This window comes from Elephas maximus, chromosome X (assembly GCF_024166365.1).
Source record: "Elephas maximus indicus isolate mEleMax1 chromosome X, mEleMax1 primary haplotype, whole genome shotgun sequence".
NCBI classification, from domain to species: Eukaryota; Metazoa; Chordata; class Mammalia; order Proboscidea; family Elephantidae; genus Elephas; species Elephas maximus.
Genome location: NC_064846.1, coordinates 136829252 through 136852900, shown reverse-complemented (window position 1 = coordinate 136852900; position 23649 = coordinate 136829252). Strand labels below are relative to the sequence as shown.

At 41.3% G+C, this 23649-nt stretch overlaps 2 protein-coding genes across 12 annotated transcripts in view; one reads left to right on the top strand and one right to left on the bottom strand.

Annotated features, from left to right (window-relative positions):
• Window positions 1-3911, top strand: part of SYTL5 (synaptotagmin like 5) — a 640677-nt gene extending 636766 nt beyond the window's left edge. For all 6 annotated transcript variants that reach the window (XM_049873446.1, XM_049873447.1, XM_049873450.1 and 3 more), the window contains one exon: window positions 340-3911. In XM_049873446.1, the coding sequence (XP_049729403.1) occupies window positions 340-482 (143 nt within the window). In that variant the 3' untranslated portion in view covers window positions 483-3911. The remainder of the gene's footprint in view (window positions 1-339) is intronic.
• SRPX (sushi repeat containing protein X-linked) overlaps window positions 3192-23649 on the bottom strand; it is a 125245-nt gene continuing 104787 nt past the window's right edge. For 2 of the 6 annotated variants that reach the window (XR_007516026.1, XR_007516030.1), the window contains 2 exons: window positions 8446-13824; window positions 3192-7794 (listed from right to left, as the gene is read on the bottom strand). Coding sequence is in view for 1 of the 6 variants with exons in the window: in XM_049873451.1 (XP_049729408.1) it covers window positions 13641-13824 (184 nt within the window). In the remaining 5 variants the exon portion in view is untranslated. Of the gene's footprint in view, window positions 13825-23649 lie in introns of all 6 variants that reach the window. The other 4 variants (XR_007516029.1, XR_007516028.1, XR_007516027.1 and 1 more) reach the window with 4 other exon arrangements.

Here is a 23649-nt window from a genome sequence, read left to right as displayed (position 1 = left end):
ACGCCACAGATCAGAGAAGTGGCCGTGTTAGAATGTGAGGGCTTCAGTGTCCAGTTCAGCCTGTTCTTCTGTCAACTCAGTCCAGATGAACCAGCTCTTTCTCTGCTAAACTAAAAAAGCCTCCAGGGCCATCCTGATTTGTCTTTCATGATATAGGCAGAAGAGACTAGTGCAAGCTCTAAATGATTTATTCCATTCTAACACCACTCACTAGATACATTGAGCAAGAACAAATCAGGCTTTAGTCAGGAGGCCCCCATCTCTTCTTCATAAGTTGAGATGCCTTTTGGAACATCACATTTCATCTGTGAAATGTAATGTTCCTTCTCCCTTTTTTAGGTGTGAGCCATGGGAAGAACGTGGATTGGATGGACTCTCAGGGGGAAGAACAACGCCTTTGGCATAAGATGGTCAACAACCCTGGGACTCCAGTAGAGGGTGTACTCATGCTCCGTTCCAGCATGGGGAAGCGCAGGCTCTGAAGAGGACCAGTTCTCCAAGAATGAGGCCTCCAAGGAACATTTGGCTGCTGTTTCCTTGGGAACTAAGATTCTGATTCCCTACCATTTCTCACCTGAGATCATTGGGGCATAAGGGGAGAGATGTCAGTGTTCTAGGCATTTAGGACCTTGATGAGTGGCTAAAAGACCATGTATATCGATATGCCCATGGACCAGGGCCTTCAGAATGACTGGATGATAAAAAGTGTACCACACTCCCCTGACAACAAGCCAATTGTGCAATGATTCATGGGCTTCATACCATAAGATTAATAGCACAAGCTTATTTGAAACTACAGCTGAGATTGGGGGTCCCCACACCTTTTCAAATTATAAGTTACTTCAGATTTCCCCAAATGGTTTGGGGAAGAAGGGGACCACTGAGAATGTAGATCACTTGAAGAATAAGAAGGGAAACTGGCTACCCTTCACTCACCCTAGGAATCCCCATGATCCAAAGAAGGCATGATGGAGATGGTGGCAAAGGGTGGGGAGGGCGTGTGACGCCGGTATTGTAGCGACCTGGTGTATTAACCAGGTGAGGTTTCAGGATGGACTGACAGGGTCTTCTCTGGTGACTACACAAGTTATCATCTAAATCGGCCCACTGTTGAGAGTGATGAGAGCTAAGTAATTACCCCAGGACAACAGATGTAGACCTGGGCAAATTGGGATGTAGGGTCACTCTAATTATGACCTGGCTATTAGACAGCTCTGTTGTAAACATTTTATAAAATATCCTAAGGCATTAATTAAGAAATAATGATCGAGCTATACACCATTTCACATTTTGTTTATTGATGAGGCCAGTTTAATGAAAAGGGAGGTACTACTCTACCTGCTGTTTTACTTCTGCCTCTCTTTTACCCTGTTATAGGAGAGTCACGGTCTTTATTTGCTCTCTCCCCTTCATTTTCTCCTTTGTGTTTTTGTTTTCGTCTTCTGTATTGGTTAGTGATTGCTACAATAATACTGAGTAACAAACCACCCCAAAGTCAGTGACTTAAAATCACAATTCTTTAGTCTCATGGTTATATGGGTTGGCTGGGGAAGCTCTGCTTCCTGCTAGAGGCCTGAGGGTCTTGGTCTATTGCTCGTGTCTACTCCTTTTTGGGCCAGAGGCATAGCCAGTGTATGTTCTTCCCATGTTGATGGCAGAGGTGCAGAGGTGCACTGCAGAAGTATAATTTGAGCCCCTTGCTTTTGTCATGTCTACTGACCTCTCTTTGGCCAAAGCAAGCCATATGGCCAAGCCCAAACTCAAGGAGCAGGGAAATACACTCTGTCTACAATGAAACCATGGCAAGAGTGAGGATACAGGAAGGGAAGAATTGGGGCCAATAGTTCAATATACAATACCTTGCTCAAGCCACAAAATTTAGGCACAAAGGTAGTTAAAGCTGGAAGGGACCTTAGGCCTGACTCCTCATTTTGCATATTCAAAACCTGAAGCCCAGCTGAAATGACTTGCCCAAGGTCATATGGAGATTATGACTAAACCTGGCCTTAAATCCAGGATGTGACTCCGAGGCCAGTGTTCTGCCATGATCTTGTGCTTATTAGGGTGAGCAAGAGGCAATAAACATATTTGACCCAGTCTCCTTATGGAGTCGTATTCTGGCCCCTTGTCTCATTCTTCTCACCTGAATTCATATAAACTCTTTTAAAGGGTAGAAACAGAATTTTAGCAAAGAATAGCATTTATAAAATACCAAAGGAAAAATTCAAGCATTTGAATCAGGATCCTGGGCAGACTTGGAATTGACAGTAAACTGTTGCTGGATCTCTGAAGCTCCTAGGAAACTAAAGGCTGTTACATAGGGTGATGAATGCACTTAGTATTATTTTGGCCAAGCCTCATGCATGCCCTTTACGTGTGTGAAAGCCACGTTCCGTATCATACACCATAAGGAGAGAACTCCCTTTCCAGTCACCTCTTTGGCCTGGAGAATGCAATGCCCAGAATTAAAAGCACAGGCCTAGAAAAGAAGAGGCCAGTGACTCTTCCATAAACCAGTTCTGTGGTTTTAGGAAGCTCGTGAAACTGTGTTGGTTCTCTGTTTTCTCCTTGTTATAATAGGGAGAGTAAGAGAGCCACATCCCTCTTACAAAGAGGGCCTGAGACTAAAAGAGGGATAGTGGCATTCAGTTCAGCAATTGGGCAAACTTTTAATTCATGTCAAGGATTCTGATGGATGCTGAGCTTCACAGCTCAAGTCAAACCCAGTTTTGACCCTGAGTAACTCACAGGCTTTTAAGGAATCTTCATGTAAATGAGTAACCATGATACAAGGTGATATGTGCTATAATAAAGGTATAGATAAAGAGTCCTGGAAACACAGATGTAGCCACAACTTATTCTGCCTAGGAAAGGCATGGGGATAAAATGGCATTGAAAAGCTAAGTGATAATCAACTGCAAGGTGGTATTTTTCATCAGCCAGTGGTAGGATAGCTAGAATCATTTTTGGGCTTATTCTAGCTAGTTTCATATCTCTAGATTTCTTCTCCAATTTTGAAAACTGATTTAAGAATATATTTAGCATTATTTTTAGTAAGGAACTAAGCAATGCATTTTCAACATTATTCAAAGATAGGCCATGTAATCCCAGAAAATTGAAGTTATTGGTCTAGTATAGCTTAGTGAATATGGTGGGTTTTTTTTTCCTTTTAACTCACACCCATGCCCCTATACTGCCCAGCTTAACAACAGAAAACAAAAAGTATATGATCATCATCACTTCCCACACTGGAAAAATAAATTGTCCTCAGATTCACATGACTCACTGACATTTTTAGGGGAGATAAGTGGGTGGAAAAGGTGAAGTCTGGAGACATTTCTAACGTGGACACAACTAAGTAGATTTATTTGCTAGTATTAAAAATGACAAAATAAATTCCAAGACTTATAACTAGAACTGAAGAAAAGTGTGAACTTTATGAGTTCAGACCTTTGCCACATTTAGAGCAATTCTCTGTATTGTGGTTTCATAAGATTTCTAACATCTCATTGGGTATTTCTGTGATGCAAAACCCAGATACGCAAAAGTCCATTAGAATCTGTTGGTGTTGCTATCAGGAGTAAAAGGCAAACTGATCTTTAGTTCAGTCTCTTTTCCTCAGTGTAGAGGTACAAAGTGTATTTTAGAGTATAGGTAATACATGTGAATGGTACAAAATTCAAATACCTCAAAACTGTCCCCTCTCCCCTTCCACATCAGAATACATTGACCACCTCATCATCCTTCTTATAGCTGCTAAGTATTATATTACATGGATATGCTACATTTATTTAACCAGTGCTATCAAGTGCCATATTAAATATGCTTAACTTAGCTATCTATGCTCAGCGGCTTTTCTAAGCATTCTTTTCTTCAAAAGTTAACACTTTGAAATCTAAAATGCATACACATCTTACCTAACATTCCCACTTCTGGGTATTATCCTACAGAGATAGATGTATATGTGAGAAATTAGTACGTGCAACAGTATTGATTGCAAAAGGTTGGAGACAACTCAAAAACTCATCAACAGAGGCCTTCTGTAATATCACATACTCCTGATTTTTCTGTTTCACTAGTTACTCCTTCTCCTTGTTCTCCACTCATTCAGTACACAACTCTTAAAAATTAGTCTTTGGTGTTGGTCATTCTTTTCCCTTACTTTATATACTTCCCTAGGCATTCTCATATACCATGTTCCCATGGCTTTATGATCATCTGTATGCTTATAACTTCAAACTCACATCTTTAATACAGACCCCTCCTCTCAGCCCCAGAGCCAGATCCAACTGCCTCTACGACATCTCCACTGGGATAGCTCACATTTTCAACACATTCAAAACTGAACTCTTCCTTCCACCTTCTCCCTCGCACTCATGTCTTTCTGATTTAGTGTGTTCTGTCTCTGTACCTGGTACCATCATCCACCCAGTTACACTGTCAAGACACCTCGGAGTAATCTTTGATTTCTGCCTTTCCATACCCTGATACGAAATCAATCAGGAAATAGTATTGATTCTACCTCCTAAATATCTCTAGAGCCTTCTGATTCTCTCTTATCTCCATGGCACCACCCTAGTCCAAGCAACAATCTCACCTCTCCATGATGATCACAATAGTCTCTGAGCTTCTATCTATGGAACCACTCTTGTCCTCTCTCAATCTATTCTCCATACCATGTTGTTGTTGTTAGCTATTGTCGAGTGGGGCTTGAATCATGGCGACCCCACGTACAACCCGATGAAATCCTGCCCAGTCTGTGTCATCCCCATAATCGGTTGCAGATTGGACTGTTGTGAGCCACATGGTTCTCACTGGCTGATTTTTGGAAGTAGAACACCAGATCTTTCTTCCTAGTCTGCTGAGACCTGTTCAGCATCATAGCAACACACAAGCTTCCACTGAAGAAAAGGTAGTGGCTGCACACAAGTGATTTTTACTAACATGTTAGTAAAAATGTTTCAAACATACAGAAAAATTGAAAGAATTTTACAGTGAATACCCTTATACCCATCATTTAAATTCAGTTTCTACCATTAGCATTTGACTACACTTGCTTATCATTACTATGGATCTGTCAATCTGAAGAGTGGTCTTTTTTTAAAAGCACATCTGATCAGGCTCTCGAACTTTCCTAGGCTCTGAGAATAAAGTGGAAACTCTTGCCCAGGGCCTGCCAGGCCCTAAATAAATGGCCACTGCCTCCTCTCCAGCTCGTCTCAGGCCATGCCTCCCCTCGCCTTCCCCTTAGCCACACTATGTATCTTTCTGCTGCTCGATGACATTTGCTGGGAATGTTCTTTCTCCTTCTCCTCATCCATCTGATTCTCATTCATAATTCAGGTCTGGCCTAATTGTCACCTCCTCAAGGAAGCCTCCCCTGACCATCCTCTGTCCAACTAGTTCACAGCAGCCTGCCTCTATTTCTCTTGCACAGCACACATCACAATTATAGTATTTATGTAATGAGTCCTTTAATGTATGTGTCCTTTTCCCCCAACATCCATAAAATGTAAGACTCGTAAGGGCAGAGCCAATTTTTACATTTTTTCATGGCTGTATACCCAGTGCTTAGTTCAGTGTGTCCTGGTTGTTACATGCTGTCAAGTCACTTCCAACTCATAGCGACCATATGTACAACGGAAGGCAACACTGCCCGATCCTGCGCCATCCTCACAATCACTGTTTAAGCCCACTGTCGCAGTCACTGTATCAATCCATCACATTGAGGGTCTTCCTCTTTTTCACTGACCCTCAACTTTACCAAGCATGACATTCTTCTCCAGGGACTTGTCCCTTCTGATAACATGTCCAAGTACATGAGATAAAATCTCACCATCTTCCTTTCTAAGAAGTATTTCTGGCTATACTTCTTCCAAGACAGATTTGTTCATTCTTCTGGCAGTCAATGGAATAGTCGATAATGTTTACCAACACTGTAATTCAAAGACATCAATTCTTCTTTGGTCTTCTTTATTAATTGCCCAGCTTTTGCATGCATACAAGGAGAATGAAAATACCATGGCTTCGGTCAGGTGCAACTTAGTCTTCAGAGTGACATCTTTGCTTTTTTTTTTTTTTAAACATTCTTCATAATGTTATCCATTCCAATAGAATGGTTCAGTGTAGGTAATCAAAAAAAATTGTAAAATAAATGAAAAAAAAAAACAGCATCATAGAGTGTTAGACCAGTAGGTGTCTCTAGAGACCACCTCCTCTAACCAATTAACAGATGAGGAAACTGAGGCACAAAAATCAAGAAAAATCTTCAAATATGCTTACTGACTGGTCTTTACAAAACAACTTTTCTACAAGTAATGGAGTTACACCTTTAGCGGGTGAGTACCAGCCTGGCTCAGCATTGATAAAAACACACAGTGTGTTGTCCACAACAGCATATCAACTTCTTGGAAGAGGAGACCACGGCCTTGCCTGGAATATCCTATTCTTGTTTGGAGATGTCAACTTTCATTTTCCCTCAGTTGAATCGAACAAAACTATTAGAGTGTACAGCCTTTGTATGGTCAAGTTTTAAAGGGGCATGGGCAAGCTTAAAAGCCTGACTTTATCCATGCAATCTGTAAATAGCACCTGCAAGACACTTGGAAGATTCAGTCTGGTGGTTCTCATCTCACTTATGTTGGTACTATCACTGGAGTTGTCAAGATGTTGATTTTCCAGGTTATATGTTGTTTTCAGGTGCCATGGGGTTAGTTCCAACTCAGAGCAACCCTATGTACAACAGAACAAAACACTGCCCAGTTCTGCACCATCCTCACCATCATTGTTATGTTTGAGCCCATCATTGCAGCACTGCGTTAATCCATCTTGTTGAGGATCTTCCTCTTTTTCACTGACCATCTACTTTACCAAACATGATGTCCTTCTTCAGGGACTGGTCCCTCCTAATAATATGTCCAAAGTATGTGAGATGAAGTCTCACCATCCTTGCTTCTAAGGAGCATTCTGGCTGTACTTCTTCTAAGACAGATTTGTTCGTTCTTCTGGAAGTCCATGGTATACTCGATATTCTTCACCAACACCATAGTTCAAATGCATCAATACTTCTTTGGTCTTCCTTATTCATTGTCTAGCTTTTGCATCCATATAAGGCAATTGAAAATACCATGGCTTTGGTCAGGTGCACCTTAGTCCTCAAGGTGACATCTTTGTTTTGTTTTTTTTTTAACACTTTAAAGAGGTCTTTTGCAGATTTTCCCAATGCAACACATAATTTGATTTCTTGACTGCCGCTTCCATGGGTGTTGATTGTGGATCCAGGTAAAATGAAAACCTTGACAACTTCAGTCTTTTCTCTGTGTATCATGTTGCTTACTAGTCCAGGTGTGAGGATTTCAGTTTTATGTTGAGGTATAATCCATACTGAAGACTTTAGTCTTTGATCTTTACATAAAAACTAAAAACAAAGATATTTTGGTGGAATTTTATATTCTTGGCCTCCTTTTCCTTAATAAACTTACACATATATATGATCACCGATCATTAAGTACGTATGTAACTAATGAATTAATTGAGCCCATTTGATTGACAGTAATATTAGTCATATCATCACCCACTGCCCTAAGGTTTAGATTTGGCAAAGGAGGATAAAGATGTGGAAAAAAACAGAGGCAAACTCCACTTTTAGAAGCAAATTGAAAGTCCCAGAAGCACCTCAGAGTATGAGCTTGTGGCATTTTGGATTATGACCGTTTGTTTTTTCTTCCACGTAGATTTTTCCACATTCGACAGAGCACTGCCTCTAACACTTGGCAATGGTACCACTGATGGCCTCTGAAATTAGGGAAGAAAAGAAATATCAGAAGGAAGTCTATACAGGCAAAAAAAAAAAAAAAAAACCCAAAAACCAAACCCAGTGCCGTTGAGTCAATTCCGACTCATAGCAACCCTATATAGGACAGAGTAGAACTGCCCCTTAGAGTTTCCAAAGAGCGCCTGGCGGATTCGAACTGCTGACCCGTTGGTTAACAGCCATAGCACTTAACCACTACGCCACCTGGGTTTCCATCCAGGCAAACCAATAGCAAAAATTGGGTCTGGGCAAGTTTGAACAATCGCCAGTGAAATTAGGCCACATTAAGGATTACAAAGGTTAATCTAAATCATCTGGAGTGTGAATTTAATATGTTGATTCCAGAGCCCTGTTTCAAACCTACAGGGCCAAAATCCGTAAAAATTACCGTCATTTTTTTTTTAAGCTTCTGGAGTGATTCTAGTACAAGAGAATCACAATTTGAGAAAATCTATCAGAGGGCAGATTATCTAGACTATATTATTCAGACTAGCTACATCATGATGACTGCTTGGATTTGGCTTTGGAATAGCTTCTCTTTTAGCTAACGTGGAGATTATTACTTGCAAGGCAACCACGGTAAGATGAAAAGAGCCTAGCCTTAGACATTGGCTCAAGTCATGAATACTTACCAATCATGTGACTTCAGTCAAGCTAATTATTCAGTCTGGGCCTTGGTCTATTTACTTGTAAAAAAGGAATAATCACACAACCTTGGATTAACTGAAGATGTAAAATAAGAAAGTACATGTAAATATGCTTTGTAAATTTTAACCCACTGTAAAAAGGAAAAGTAGGTCATTATATCACTGTGGTACGTGATCCCTTCGGGCCCTTTTCCCAGATGCTTGGTTAGGTCTTAAGCATTCTGTGTACAGTGAAGTGGACTCCGGGGTACAGCAAACATACAAACAATCCTTATTTTATGCTTGGTTACCCATTTTGGGTGATAGTAATTTATTGATTTTTAGGCTGGAATGTCCTACTTCATCTGATTAGATAATAAAAATTACAGAAAGCGTTTAATTTGATGGAGAGAAAAACTGGTCAGTTTTTTGTTACCAGGTTTCTGGACCTGGGAACAAACTCTCCTTCCTCTTCTTTCTTTAGCACCCTCTTCCAATGTAATGGACATCTCTTTCTGTTGCCTACTCCTTATCTTCTACATCAGGGAGATCAAACCGGTCTTCCTGACAGGAATGTTGTTCAAAATCCTGCTTATCTACCGAATGAAATTTACCATTCCATCCAAACAACTTCCATAGACATACAAACTACTTTAGTCTCTATGAGTAATGCATGGTGTTTCAATAATTATAAATCGTACCTCATTAGAATTCATCAAGCTATGCTGGGTGGGGTTCGTTTCATATTTGGAAAGAAAAAGTAGAATATATAGTTAGTATTGCCAATAAGTGACAAAACACTCATACAGAGCAGATTATCCTTTTCTCTCCAAAATTTCAGCACGAGAGGAGATGTGTCCCTACTTTGCTTTCCTTTTCCTCTGAATGGGGCACAGATTATTACAGTGAGTAGATCCAACATTTCATGATAACAACTAAGGCAAATTTGTTAATTGTTTGTCACTGCCAAGGAAAGAAATGTCTCCTTAGAAGGGCAGAGAATCTAAATATTTTCTTTTTACCTCTTTGTCGGTAGATAGACTTATTTTGGGGAGGTATTTTTTTATCTGACTGCTCCTCCCAAGAATTTTTCTGCTTAGCCTAAGGCTCATTTTGTCTTCAGAAAGTTGAAACTTGTTTCTGCAAATCCACAGGCATTGATGAGTCCTGATGATAAAACGTATTTAACAATTTTTCTCAATTGGAAACAAGGATGGGGGACCAGTCTATTACACAACAGGCATGTCAATCATTCACGCAGTTAAACAGTGGTTAAAATGATTCCAAGTTGGGAAGTTTTTTTCCATTCTTTCCTAATCTTGATGATTAATAAACGGACATTTTTGAAGAGAGGCCATTGGCTTTCAGTTGATGTGAAGAAAGTGACAATTGGACTTTTCCTGAATCTTCTTGCTTTTGACCTTTCCCACCATCCCCACCCAGCTAACTTGTCCTCCTCAATAACTATCTTCTTACATAGTCCCGTTGGCTGAGGTGCATACCAGAACATAAAAGATGCCCTCAATGCTTTTCTCCACGTGGATTTAGGCATATATGATCTTTAATCTTCCACTCCCTCTGGCCACCTCAGCATCCAGATCTTTAAGTCATTTGTTTGCAAAGCATCTAAATGCACAGTGCCAGGCTGGGCTTCCCAGGCAGCTGCCCAGGTTGCCAAATTATAAGGCACAGTAAATATTCCTGGAAAGGTAATGAAGTAGAAAACTTGTCTTGGGAATAATAATTGGCCAAAAGAAATAAGGTCTGCTCGAGTAGATACGTGAGGTGGAGACCCCTTGCCTTCTAAGAAGGACGAGTCTGGTTAAAGGCAGGACTTTGTTTTGATGAATGGGGTTTGCAAGTTTAGCCCAGAGTTGAATTGCTAAGGACATAGGGAAAAGAGGTGTGCCTTCCCTGGGCGTGGGGTCTCCTTTGCATCCTTTCCCCAAGGCAGGTATTCCTCAGAATAAATGTACAAATACTTAAAGAATACCCATAGAGGGGCACCACAATGTCAGACCAAGTATTGGCCCAGCTCTGTGAATGCACTAGGCCGCCATTATTGGATTGAGCACAGTAGTTATGACAGGCCTCTACATGGCTAGATTTTACTCTGGGCCCTGAAGATAAGTCCAGGAGTTTCGCAGGTTGGAGAAGGGAGCCATACTTTCAATACAGCTAAGGATCATTGGGTCACTAGGACTCTGAATGGGGGCTCACCTGGAGGAGAAATAAGGATAATTTTCCAAACTCTGCCAAAGGCTGGGTCATCTACACATGAGTAAGTTCATTTCTGCTTTGGTGGTTTAGTTTTCAGTATCCACCTGCTTCAGCTGCCGATATACTCTCCTAAATTCCTGCTCTGATAGAATATTGGTCTCTTTTTGTTTGTTTTTAAGTAGAGACAGAGAAAAAGAAGGAAGAACTCTGTGCAACAATTATAAGCACTTAATAATAAGAGATGATGGAAGGCCTGCATTCATTTTGCTAGTTTTTGTTTTTGGCTACAAACAACTGTTCCCATTTGCACGTTTTGCTGTGTTTGGTGAAAAAATTAGTAGCAGTACATAAACATTTCACCTGCCTGCTTCTAAGCTTCTGGATGGATTATGTACCCGAGACCAAAATGTTAAGCCACCCTGTACTTGCTCCAAAGTGTAATGTCTTTTTCATTAAATTCACTTTCCTGGTATCTCTAACGTGTTCTATTATGAGTTACTCCTTGAGTCCTTGGAGATGGATTATATGTCACCTGTTCCTTTTGTTTTTATATGTGTTTGTCTTTGGAGAAAAATACATGTGATCATTTGACACACACAGGCTGGATGAGAGTCTGATTTCTGTTTCTAAAGCGAGGATAATGGCGAACAACCCTTCTTGGTGCTCAGCTATTAAACCTGTCCCTCCTTTTGGTTTTTGTTCACTTATCATCCCCTAAATCTGAAGCCTGACACCTTTGCTCCCTTTATGCCTCCCCTCTCCCCTGCCAATAAATCCCAGGTAGTGACAAAGGAAGGGATCAGATGTGACGTCTATTGAGTACATACTATGTGCCAGGTGCTTTACAAATTGTTACCCAATTTTTAGCTGTGTTTAAAAGAAAAACAACTAAAACACACATACACACATACATATGTATATATATAGATAGAGATTGATTTACTTCAAGGAATTGGTTTGCATGATTGTGGGGGAGGGCTGGTAGCTGGCAAGGTGAAAATCCGTAGGTTAGGCACCAGGCTGGAGACTTCTGTAGGCTTGTATCTCAAGATTGGTAGGTCAGGTGACAAGAAGGGTATAGAGTAAGTCCTGCCAAATACCTATTTATATTCTGGGGGCAGAAAACACCCTAGGGAAATTCCCTTTTCAAGTGCTTGATTGATTACATCATGGAAAGTAATTACATCACAATTTACATTAGATTACATTATGCAATAACAAGACTAGTGTTTAGCCAAACAACCAGGTAATTCCAATGGACATCTAAGGTTAAGAACCACTGACATAAAAGATACTGGACCAGACTTCCCCTACAGGCGACAACTATATCTGGACAAAATATTTGTAAAAAGTACCTGAAGGCATTGGAGAGTGACTAAAAATCAGGCAGATACTGGAAGGCAGTCATCACTTGGAAGAAGGCAACTAGACTGAAAAAAAAAACTGAGTCATCACTTTTTATGGGTTTTGCCTAAGGGCAGGTCTCAGTATGCATCATGCTGGGGACAGAGTAGGGGTGACCCTAGCAACTGAAAAGTGATGAGGGAGACCTCAGAAAGGAGAGAGGGAAACCCAAATTCTGTATATAAACTACCTAAATCTCTGACTGACCATTGCACTACACATGCACTGGGGGAAAGGAAGGGGGATAGATTCCAAGCAGCTAAGTTAAGGCTAAAAGCACCGAACTGAGATTTTAGCAGCCATCTAACAAAGCAGACAGTTTTCAGTTTGAATTCATGCCCAATACACACACACACACACACGTCAAAGTTCTGCAGTACCACAGTGTGAGCAAGCAAACAGGGTTATTTATTGGTTTATGGGGTCCCAAAAGTCCACAGAAAAGTCCTGAAAGATCTGCAGTGAGAAAGCACTTCTCTAAAGAAAGCTATTGATTAATCTCCAGAAATGCCCCCGAAGTTTTGGTGTAATTTATTTTTAAATGTCACAGTGCATTCATCTTTAAATAGTTTGTGTCTCTTGGGCAAAATGCCTGTAATATCCCAAGTTTATTAGGAAGACTGGTTTGAAGACAATGAGGCAGTTCCTTAAATGTCAGTATATCTTCAGGATGGGACCTTGGCTTGTCAAAGACAAAGAGTTTTAACACGAGCTGATACATGCTTATTTAATTGTGACAAAAAACCTTTTGAACTTTTCATAGCTTCCCAACTAGTTACTGGTTAAATTCTTCTTCCAGCCACGCAATTGACCTTTATCTGATACATCTGAAGGAGAGAAAATTCAAAGAATGGCTTCTAGTATGCTTTGTGGGAAAAAAAAAATCATATTTGTAGGTACGGTACAAACCTATGCACAGCACAGCAATCATGCTGCCTAGTCTTTAAAAAAAAAGTCAAATTTGCTTCCAGCTTTAAACCTCCGTATGTTGGACTGTAGACCGTCCGCCATTAATTTAGTAATTTTGTCTGTTCAGGAATAGTCTGCCAACCAAACTGATACTCTGAAAATGAAGGGAAAATGTCAAAGTTTACCTGGGAGAGTAATTATATTTTCCATTCCTAAAGCACCACTAGGCATCACAATCCTAAAATCTTTGACCAGCACTGAGCAAGTATGGTCAGTGCTTAAAAAACAAAGGGAGTTTTAATAAATTTGCTCCAAAATATTTTATTAATAAAAGTTTTATATAAACAACTACATATAAGGGAGTTATGTGTTACACTGAATAACATGTTGAAAATATATGTATGGTTGTAGTTTCTAAATTCTCTACAAAATTAACCAGTCACGGTGGAGTAATGAAAGGAGGAGTAAATACCATATTCATATAATTTTTGAAACTTCAAAGTACAAACAGCATTGTGCTAATTTTTAAGTGCAAAGGAAGCTCATAATAAAATAGACTTTTAAAATTACAAATAAAAATCTGTACATCAAGGATATTTTTAAGGCCTTCCCTGTGGTGCATCACGCTCTGTAGAAGAAGAGGAACCACTGAGAGAGAAACCATCACATCAGTTGCTACAGGTCTGGCCCATTTCAGCTTGCAAAACCATCTCCTCTTTTCTCAAGGGGAAAGTGTCAATCAGGTTGAAGAGGGCCATGGGTGTCACCAGGGAGTTGTAGCGCTCCTTGTCAGTGCCATGCTTATCCACTAGCACCATACTGAAGGAATAGAGTGGGATTCGCAGCAACAGCCTGGTACAGACAACGAAATAAAAAGACTGTGTCAAACCCCCACTCCTAAAGGTTCTCTAGTGGACCAGCCACAGCACTAGAGTGAAATTGTATGCAGAAAACGGCTCAATGGCCAAGGACTAAATCATCCTTTAGGCTCTTGCTACTCAAGGTGTGGTCCTTAGACCAGCACTTATTAGAAATGGAGACTCTCATGCCGCACCCCAAACCTACTGAATTAAAATCTGCACTATTAGCAAGATTCACAGGTGATTGGAAAGCACATCAAAGGCTGAGGATCACTGCTATGGATTATAGTCAGGAAAATTTCAAGCCTACAATGGTGCTATGGGCCAAAAGTTGTTACAAGGCACATGCTACAAGAGTAACAATTTTCGCATTAAATTGAAGGCAGATGTTGTTGTTGTTGTGTGCCCTTGAGGCAATTATGACTCATAGAAACCCTATAGGACAGAGTAGAACTGCCCCATAGGGTATCCTCTGCTATAATCTTAACGGGAGCAGATCTCCAAGTCTTTCCTCCTGTGGAGTGGCTGGTGGGTTTGAACTGCCAATCTTTCAGTTAGCAGCTAACGCTTAACCACTGAGCCCGATAAGGTTCATAAAATCTCAACCACATATGCACTAGGACTAGGTCATTGGTTCCCAGCACGATCTTGCTCCCCCTCCCCCTATAAACACTTGGTAATGTCTAGAGACGTTTTTTTTGGTTGTCAAAAACGGATGGAGGACCACTTCTAGGTAGAGATCTAATAGAAGAGACATGAATAGACATATGCACACCTATGTTTACTAAAGCACTATTCACAATAGCAAAAAGATGGAAACAACCTCAGTGGCCATCAATGGATGAATGGGTAAACAAAATGTGGTACATACATATAATGTAATACTATGCAGCCATAAAGAATGATGAGTCCTCGAAACATAATGTGAATGAATCTGGAGAACATAATGCTGAGTGAAATAAGGCAGTTACAAAAGAACAAATATGGTATGATCAATTTTTCTTTTATAATAAGACAAGGATAGATCCATATGCAGAGACCGATGCTCACTGGTGGTTAACAGGGATGGGTCAGAGGAGAGGGAGAGGGGGCATCACTCTCTAGATAGTAGACACTTGATACTTTTGGTGATGGGAAAGGCAACACTGAATATGGGTGAAGTGAGCACAGCCTGACCAAGGCCAATGATGTCACTAAGTATACACAAGAAAAAGGGACGTTTTGGTAAATATGACATATATGTAGCCCTGGTGGCGCAGTGGTTAAGAGCTCAGGTGCTAACCAAAAGGTTAGCAGTTTGAATCCGCCAGCCACTCCTTAGAAATCCTATGGGGCAGTTCTACTCTGTGCTATAGGGTCACTATGAGTCAGAATTGACCTGATGGCAATGGGTTTTTTGTTTGTTTGTTTGTTTTATGACATATATAATTTTGCAATAGCAGCAACAACCAAAAAATATATGTGTGGATTTATGTATTATATATGTTGGTATATAATGTGTGCATGTGTGTGTGTGTGTTATGTATATGTATGTATGTATATGGAAATCCTGGTGGCGTAATAATAAGAGTTTGACTGCTAACCAAAAGGTCAGCAGTTTGAATCCACCAGGTGCTCCTTGGAAACCTTACAGGGCAGTTCTGCTCAGTCCTATAGGGTCGCTATGAGTTGAAATCAACTCGACGGCAATGGGGATATAGGTGTATACACTGTCCAGCTTTCGCATGCATATGAGGCAATTGCAAATACCATGGCTGGACAACGTATAAGGAAGAATGAAGAAGAATTGATGCCTTTGAATTATGGTGTTGGTGAAGAATACTGAATATGCCATGGAGTGCCAGGAGAACAAACAAATCTGTCTTGGAAGAAGTACAGCCAGAATGCTCCTTAGAAGCAAGGATGGTGAGACTTCATCTCACGTACTTTGCACATGTTCTTGGGAGGGACCAGACCCTGGAGAAGGACATCACTCTTGGTAAAGTAAAGGGTCAGTAAAAAATAGGAAGACCCTCAACGAGATGGATTGACACAGTGGCTGCAACAATGGGCTCAAACACAGCAACAATTGTGAGGATGGCACAGGACTGGGCAATGTTTCATTCTGTTGTACTTAGGGTCACTATGAGTCAAAACCGACTTGACGGCACCTAACAACAACAGTATAGATATATATACATGTATATGTATGTATGTGTCTATGCATGCACATATATTCATATATATATAGGGTGCACAGTTATGGATACTTCTCAGATATAAACAAATGCCTCATGGGATTGGTTTTCTGCAATTGTAGGCTTAGGACCATTGTCTCACGGGACAACTCAGTCAATTGGCATATATAGTTCATAAAGTTTATGGTCCACATCCTAGCTTGGTGAGTAGTGTCTGGGGTCTTAAAAGCTTGTGAGTGACCATCTAAGATACAACTATTGGCCCCTACTCATCCACAGCAAAAGAGAACGAAGGAAACCCAAGACTCAAAGAAGAAACTACTCTATAGGATTAATGGTCTACATGAACCAGGGCCTCATCTACCCTAAGACCAGAACTAGATGGTACCTGGCTACTACTACCAATCATTCTGATCAGGGCCACAATAGATAGATTCTGATAGAATGGAAGAAAAATATGGAACGGAACTTAAATTCTTGAAAAAATCCAGAGTTAATGGACTGGCTGAGACTAGATGCCTCCCTGAGACTATTGCCCTGAGATACTCTTCAAATCCTGAACTGAAACCATACCAAGGTCACCTTTTAGCTAAATAATAGATTAGCTCACAAAATAAAGAATATCACCTGTGATTACTGTGCTCCTTTAGAGTATCATCTATATGAGACCAAACGGTCAACAATTACTTTATAGCAAAAATGAGAAGGTAAGGGACAGGGAAACTAGACTACTAGAAACAGAACAACCAGAACAGAAATAATGAGAATGTTGACACATTGTGAAGAATGTAACCAATGTCACTGAACCATTTGTGTAGGAATTGTTGAATGGAAACCTGATTTGCTGTGTCAACTTTCACCAAAAACACAATAAAGTTTTATTTTAAAAAAATGGATGGAGGTGCTACTGGCATCTAGTGAGTAAAGACTGTGGATGCTGCTAAGCATCCTACAGTGCACAGAACAGCCCCCCACAACAAAGAATTATCTTGCTACCAATGGCAATAATACTGAGATTATGAAACCCTGGACTAGGTGAAGCTGACTGAAATAACTTTCCACACATTTTAGTTCTGACCTATTCCATGGCCAGCCCTACACAGAGGGTGGTGGTGGTGGTGTTTTTGTTGTTAGGTTCTGTCAAGTCCACTCTGACTCACAGTGACCTTGTGTATAACAGAACAAAATGTTGCCCAGTTCTGTGCCATCCTTACAATAAAAAAAAAAAACTGTTGTTGTTGAGTCAATTCCAACTCATAGTGACCCTACAGGACACAGTAGAACAGCCCCGTCGGTTCTCCAAGGAGCAGCTGGTGGATTTGAACTGCTAACCTTCTGGTTAGCAGGCGAGCTCTTAACCATTGCGTCACCAGGGCTCCATCCTCACAACAGTAGGCATATTTCAGCCCATTATTGCAGCCACTGTGTCAGTCAATCTCATTGAGGGTCTTCCTCTTTTTCGCTGACCCTCTATTTACCAAACATGATGTCTTTCTCCAGGGATTGGTCCCTCCTGATAAAGTGTCCAAAGTAAGTGAGGTGAAGTTTTGTCATCCTCACTTCTAAGAAGCATTCTGGCTCTACTTCCTCCAAGATAGAGAGGGTGGAGATTGATCTATTCCCCAGGTATTCTGACTTGGAGACTCTGAACTCTTAATTATAATCTGTACCCTGAATAATTTTTTTAAAAATTTGAGGTGGTTTCAAGTGTCTAGTGTTCTATCGACTATAAAAACCAAAAAATCAAACCCATTGTAATTAAATCGATTCTGACTCAGAGAGACCCTATCTACTATACCACACTAGAATTTAAACTGTGTTACATCAATACAAACATGTTTGGATAAGAAATGCCACAGAAAGCAAACAAGCAGATAAGCTGAGCTCAATGAAAAAATTGGACCACTCAGTCTCTCTTCTAGATTTCACTTTTCAGTTTGCGTATCTTGAAATCATGTGTGAGGAAGAATATACACTGCCATATGGATTTAAAGTGAAATCTTTTTTCCTCACACAAATGGACTGAGGTTAAAAAAAAGTTACATAAAACCCAAACTAAGACTTTCTTCTGCCTTTAAAGGGGGGCATTTCAGGGAAGATGGGAATAATTAATATTTTATCTCAGTGAGAAACTAAATTGCTAATCCACTTCCAAAAAAAAAAAAAAACCCAAACCCATTGCCATCCAGTGGATTCCAACTCATAGCAACACAATAGGACAGAGTAGAACTGCCCCATAGGGTTTCCAAGGAGTGGCTGGTAGATTTGAACTGCCAACCTCTTGGTTAGCAGCCGAACACTTAACCTCTGCACCACCATGGCCCCAATCTACTTCTAGTGACCAGAAATAAAAGAAAAACATTACAATGCCTTGGCCAGGTTTCCTGCCATGCTAAAAGGGAGCCCTGGAGTAGATGACTTAGCAAAGAGCATTAAGGAATCTTGAAGCACTTTAAAGGAGAACAGAAGTGAGTATGGACCTGCTCTGCATCTTTAAGAGGAGGCCTGTTGAGTTTCATGGGGAAGTCCCAAAGAAAGGGAGGTGGTTTCAGGAAACCACAAAGTAGGAAGGTAAGCAGGCCTGGAGGGAGAAAAGGGCCAAGCAATGTGTTGGTGGCTGGAACCTAGGAGGAAGGGTGCCCACGAGGAATTGGAACATTTGATTTTATAGAGGCTAGGATGCACACCCCTCCCCATAGTGCCACAGTCTACCACGCACAAGCATTCCTCTCGTGAGTCCCATGCCTGGATTGGCACAGAATATGAGGGAAAACAGTCTCAGGAAGAGATGTGTGGTCAGATCAGGAGGTTAGCAGCAGCCATAGAAATGCAACCCACTGTGGCCAACAGACCACATAAATCTTGAGGATTGATGGTTGGATGCTCCACAGAATGTGGGGGGTAGGGGGTGGTGGTTGCCGGCAGTACATTGGAGTTACACAAATGTCTGTCATTGGGTGGGAACGAATTCTTTCTGAAGAATCTGCCAGGGAACTCTGTAGACTCAAAGACTGACGTGGGTGTAAACAGTATGGTTTTCTTGGTCTTTGTTCCCCTTGAGATTGCCGGAAAATTACTCTAGGGAGCATGAATTAGCCCATATGTCCAGATCTAAAACAAATGAGGGCAAGAAAGAAGGCAGGTGGTAACCTTGGCACACTAGGCACCTGGTCTCTCCTTTCTGCCAACTCTCTTCAATAGTTTTACCATGGCCTCAGTGCTATTTGAAAATAGGGTTCTAACTGAGAAGATAATTATTTTATTATCCAGGTGTTCTGCTTCTTCTTCTCTTCTTTCCTGCTTTCTATTATTTGGCTAAATCATCCCTTTCCCTCTGTGGGAGATTCTGGGTGGAATTCAAAAGGATAAAGAACCAAACATCTATCTGCCCAGTTCCTTGTTCCTTGCTGATATGTTTGATAAAAGGGGCATACAGCCTGATACGGAATCCATTAGGTAATGCATCTGAGTGATCATCTCTGTGTGACACGTACCTGGACTATCTTCTGGCCTTGCTAGCTTTGCTCAATAAAGCTTGACCCTCTTCTTACAGACTGGTTTGCAAAATTTCCATTTCAAAACTGTGAAACCTTTGGTAAAAAACTACATCAGCAGTTCTCAAAGTGTAATCCAGCAGCATCAGCATCACCTGGGGAACCTGTTAAAATGCAAATTCTCAGGCCCTGCCCTAGACCTGAATCAGAAACTCTGGAGGTGGGATCCAGCAATCTGCATTTAACAAGTGCTGATTCTCTGGCTCTGCTTCTGTGTACTGCTAATCTGTCTAGAAATCAAAGACTCACCAGACTCAAAGCGGAGGCCCTGGCCTCACAGCTGCCTGCCAGGATTCTTTTGAAGGCCCATCCATCCCTCCTGGCCCAGAAGCTCACTGGCAGCAGAGGGAGAAAGCCAGAGATCAAGGATCTGAGCAGGGAGAGGTGATGTGGGTGAGAGGAGGGTGGGAGGGGCACAGGGATCAGGACATTAAAGATGAAAGCCCCCCGGGGTGCCGCAGTCACCACTGCTTCAGACAAGGACAACGCAGGAATTATCAGGGATCTACCCAGCCCAGGGGCACATCTGTCAGGGGTAGCTCAGGAGCTTTTACGGAAAGAGAGAAGGGTAGAGCAAGCCTGTGAGTTGTCCTCCTTTGTATCATCCTCCCATGCCTCCTGCAGGTCCGGAGACAGGCCTGCCTGGTCCTCCCTCAACAGCTACTAGAAATGAGTAAATTGTAGAATCCATTGGGCCATGGTCTCAAAGTGTGGTCCCCCCACCAGTAACACCAGCATCACTTGGGAACTCGTTAGAATGTACATTCTCAAGCCCCATCCCGGACCTACTGAGTAGGAAACACAAGGGGTGGAGCCCAGCAATCTCCAGGTGATTCTGCAGCAGGCTAAAAGATTATGAACCACTGCATAATTCATTTATGCAACTTATTTGTTGCTTAAATAATCCTTAGGCTACAGTGGTCTATGGTAGCCCCAACATGCACAATTTGAATGACAGAGATTTTTTTTCTTAAATAAGACTTCTAGATTCTTCAAGTTTAAACAGTTCAAAATTGCATTAAGATTTTATAAATATTTTATGTATATGCAAAAAAAACCAAACCTATTGCCATCGAGTCAATTCCAACTCGATAGGACCCTATAGGACAGAGTAGAACTGCCCCATAGGGTTTCCAATGAGCCTCTGGAGGATTCGAACTGCTGACCTTTTGATTAGCAGTGAAATGCTTAACCACTTGCACCACCAGGGCCATATATATTTATATGGAAACCCTGGTGTCATAGTGATTAAATGCTACAGCTGCTAACCAATAAAGGTCAGCAGTTCGAATCCACCAGGTGCTCCTTAGAAACTCTATGGGGCAGTTTTACTCCGTCCTATAGGGTCGCTATGAGTCGGAATCGACTTGACGGCAATGGGTTTTGTACGGGGCTTTATATTTATCTACCTATCTATATATGCTAATCATGCCACTATGAGTCAGAATTAACTCGAGAGCAATGTATTTTATATATATATATATATATGAAATCCAAAGAACATTTAGCAAATTCTGCAACAGGTTTTTTAAAAAACCATTGATACAGGGCATAAGCAACAGCTTCAAAAACTCTACTTTGAAAATTTTCATTATAAATTTGCGGTTATTCACACAAGCCTCTGTCTTGAGATTGGCAGACTTCAACTTGAAGTATTAGCAATTGTTAATACACTCTTAAAAGGCTACTGCCGGAGGCAGAGCCAAGATGACAGAATAGCCAGATGGCTCCGGCGATCCTTCTTACAACAAAGACCCAAAAAAATAAGGTAAATGATTATATTTATGACAAGCTAGGAGCCCTGAACATCAAAGGCAAAGTTAGAAAACGGACTGAACGGCAGCGGGAGGGAGAGACAGTTCAGAAACACAGAGGAGTTGCCGGACCTGAATCACCAGGACCCCTCAGGCACCATTCCCGGGAGTGGCTGTGGCAGGCTGGTTGTAGTGTTCATATGCAGTTTCCTCAGGGAGAAACATCCAGCCTCACAGCCTACTCACACGTCTGAACCAGAGAAAAATGGTGCTCTTGGCAAAAGCTAAGTACTTGCACATATTTTACCGCGCCCCCCACACCCAAGCTGGCTTCAGAGGCTGTTGATTTCCCTGGGCCTAATATAGGCCCTGTTGAGCGCCTGGAGCCTTTCTCCTGGCCTTGGAGAAGGAATAAATTTGCAATTGAGGGAAAAGATAACTTGCCAGCTCCACTAACTGGGGGAGCTCCAGACAGAAGCGGCTCCTGTCCAGGCATAAACAGTCTGTGGACTTTGAATACCTTTCCCCCCTACATGGACCTGTGTGGGCCAATTTCATGAGAATAGGCCCTTGTCGGCAGACTGCGACTGTCTCAGCTGTGTGGTGGAGAGGTATGTGTTTGATGATTGACACCACTTAGCCTATTAAACAGGGTCCTCACCTACCCACATCAGGGGCCTAAAGACTGGTGGCTCCACTCAGGTCACCCACCCACCCGCAACAGGGGTCCAAGGATAACTGTTACCTCCCAGACCTTACAACCAAAAGCATTGGGTGCTGATGGTCCATCTGCAGAACCCACCCACCTGTACGCTCCAGGAAAGAGGGGCATGCTTTCCTCATAGACACTTGGGGGACAATTCTCAGCCCCTGCCTCATTCAGAGTGTTACCCCCTACTGCAACCAGATACTGGTACCTACACCAATCACCCCTGCCCCTCTAAGACTGTAGGAAAGAGCCTGTACCACACACTTGATGATCAGCTACCTGGACACCTCAGCTGACTTCATACAAGAAAAGTGAATGGACTCCTAGACTAACATAACTTGATAACAGCTCTAACCATCTGGTGACAGGACATCAGAGCTTCAAAGGCGAAAATAATAAAGCCAGCTCACTCAAGCAACCTATTTGGCATATCAAAACGCAACAAAGCAAGAAGCTAGGATACAGTAAACAAAACATAAAATAAACTAATACAATAACTTAGAAATGGCTCAGAGACAACAGTCGATATCAAATCACAAAGAAAACTGACCATGGCTGCTTCAACAAGCTCTCAAAATAAAGAATCAAGGGATCTTCTAGGTGAAAGTGCCTTCCTGGAATTACCAGAGGCAGAATACAAAAGATTAATATACAGAACCCTTCAAGACATCAGGAAGGAGACCAGGCAATACACAGAACAAGCCAAGGGAACACACAGACAAAACAGTTGAAGAAATTAAAAAGGTTATTCAAGAACATAATGAAAAATTTAATAAGCTGGAAAAATCCACAGACAAACAGCAATCAGAAATACAGAGGATTAACAATAAAATTACACAGTAGACAACTCAGTAGAAAGTCAGAGGAGCAGAATTGAGCAAGTGGAAGGCAGAATTGGTGAGCTTGAAGATAAAGCACTTGGCACCAATATTTTTTAAGAAAAATCAGATAAAAGGAATTTTAAAAAAATGAAGAAACCTTAAGAATCACGTGGGACCCTATCAAAAGAAATAACCTATAAGTGACTGGAGTACCGAACAGGGAGGGATGACAGAAAATACAGAGAGGATTGTTGAAGATTTGTTGGCAGAAAACTTCCCTGATATTGTGAAAGATGAGAAGATATCTACCCAAGATGCTCATCAAACTCCACATAAGGTAGATTTTAAAAGAAAGTCACCAAGACATATTATCATCAAACTTGCCAAAACCAAAGATAAAGAGAGAATTTTAAGAGCAGCTAGGGATAAACGAAAAGTCACCTACAAAGGAGAGTCAGTACGAATAAGCTCGGACTACTCGGCAGAACCATGCAGGCAAGAAGGCAATGGGATGACTTATATAAAGCATTGAAGAAAAAAAAATTGCCACCCAAGAATCGTATATCCAGCAAAACTGTCTCTCAAATATGAAAGTGAAATTAGGACATTTCCAGATAAACAGAACTTTAGAGAATTCTTAAAAATCAAAACTACAAGAAATACTAAAGGGAGTGCTTTGGCTAGAAAATCAATAATATCAGGTATCAACCTAAGGCTAGAACACTAGACAGAGCAATGAGAGGTCAACCTAGACAGGGAAATCACAAAAATAAATCAAGGAAAAAAAACTCTCAAAACAGGG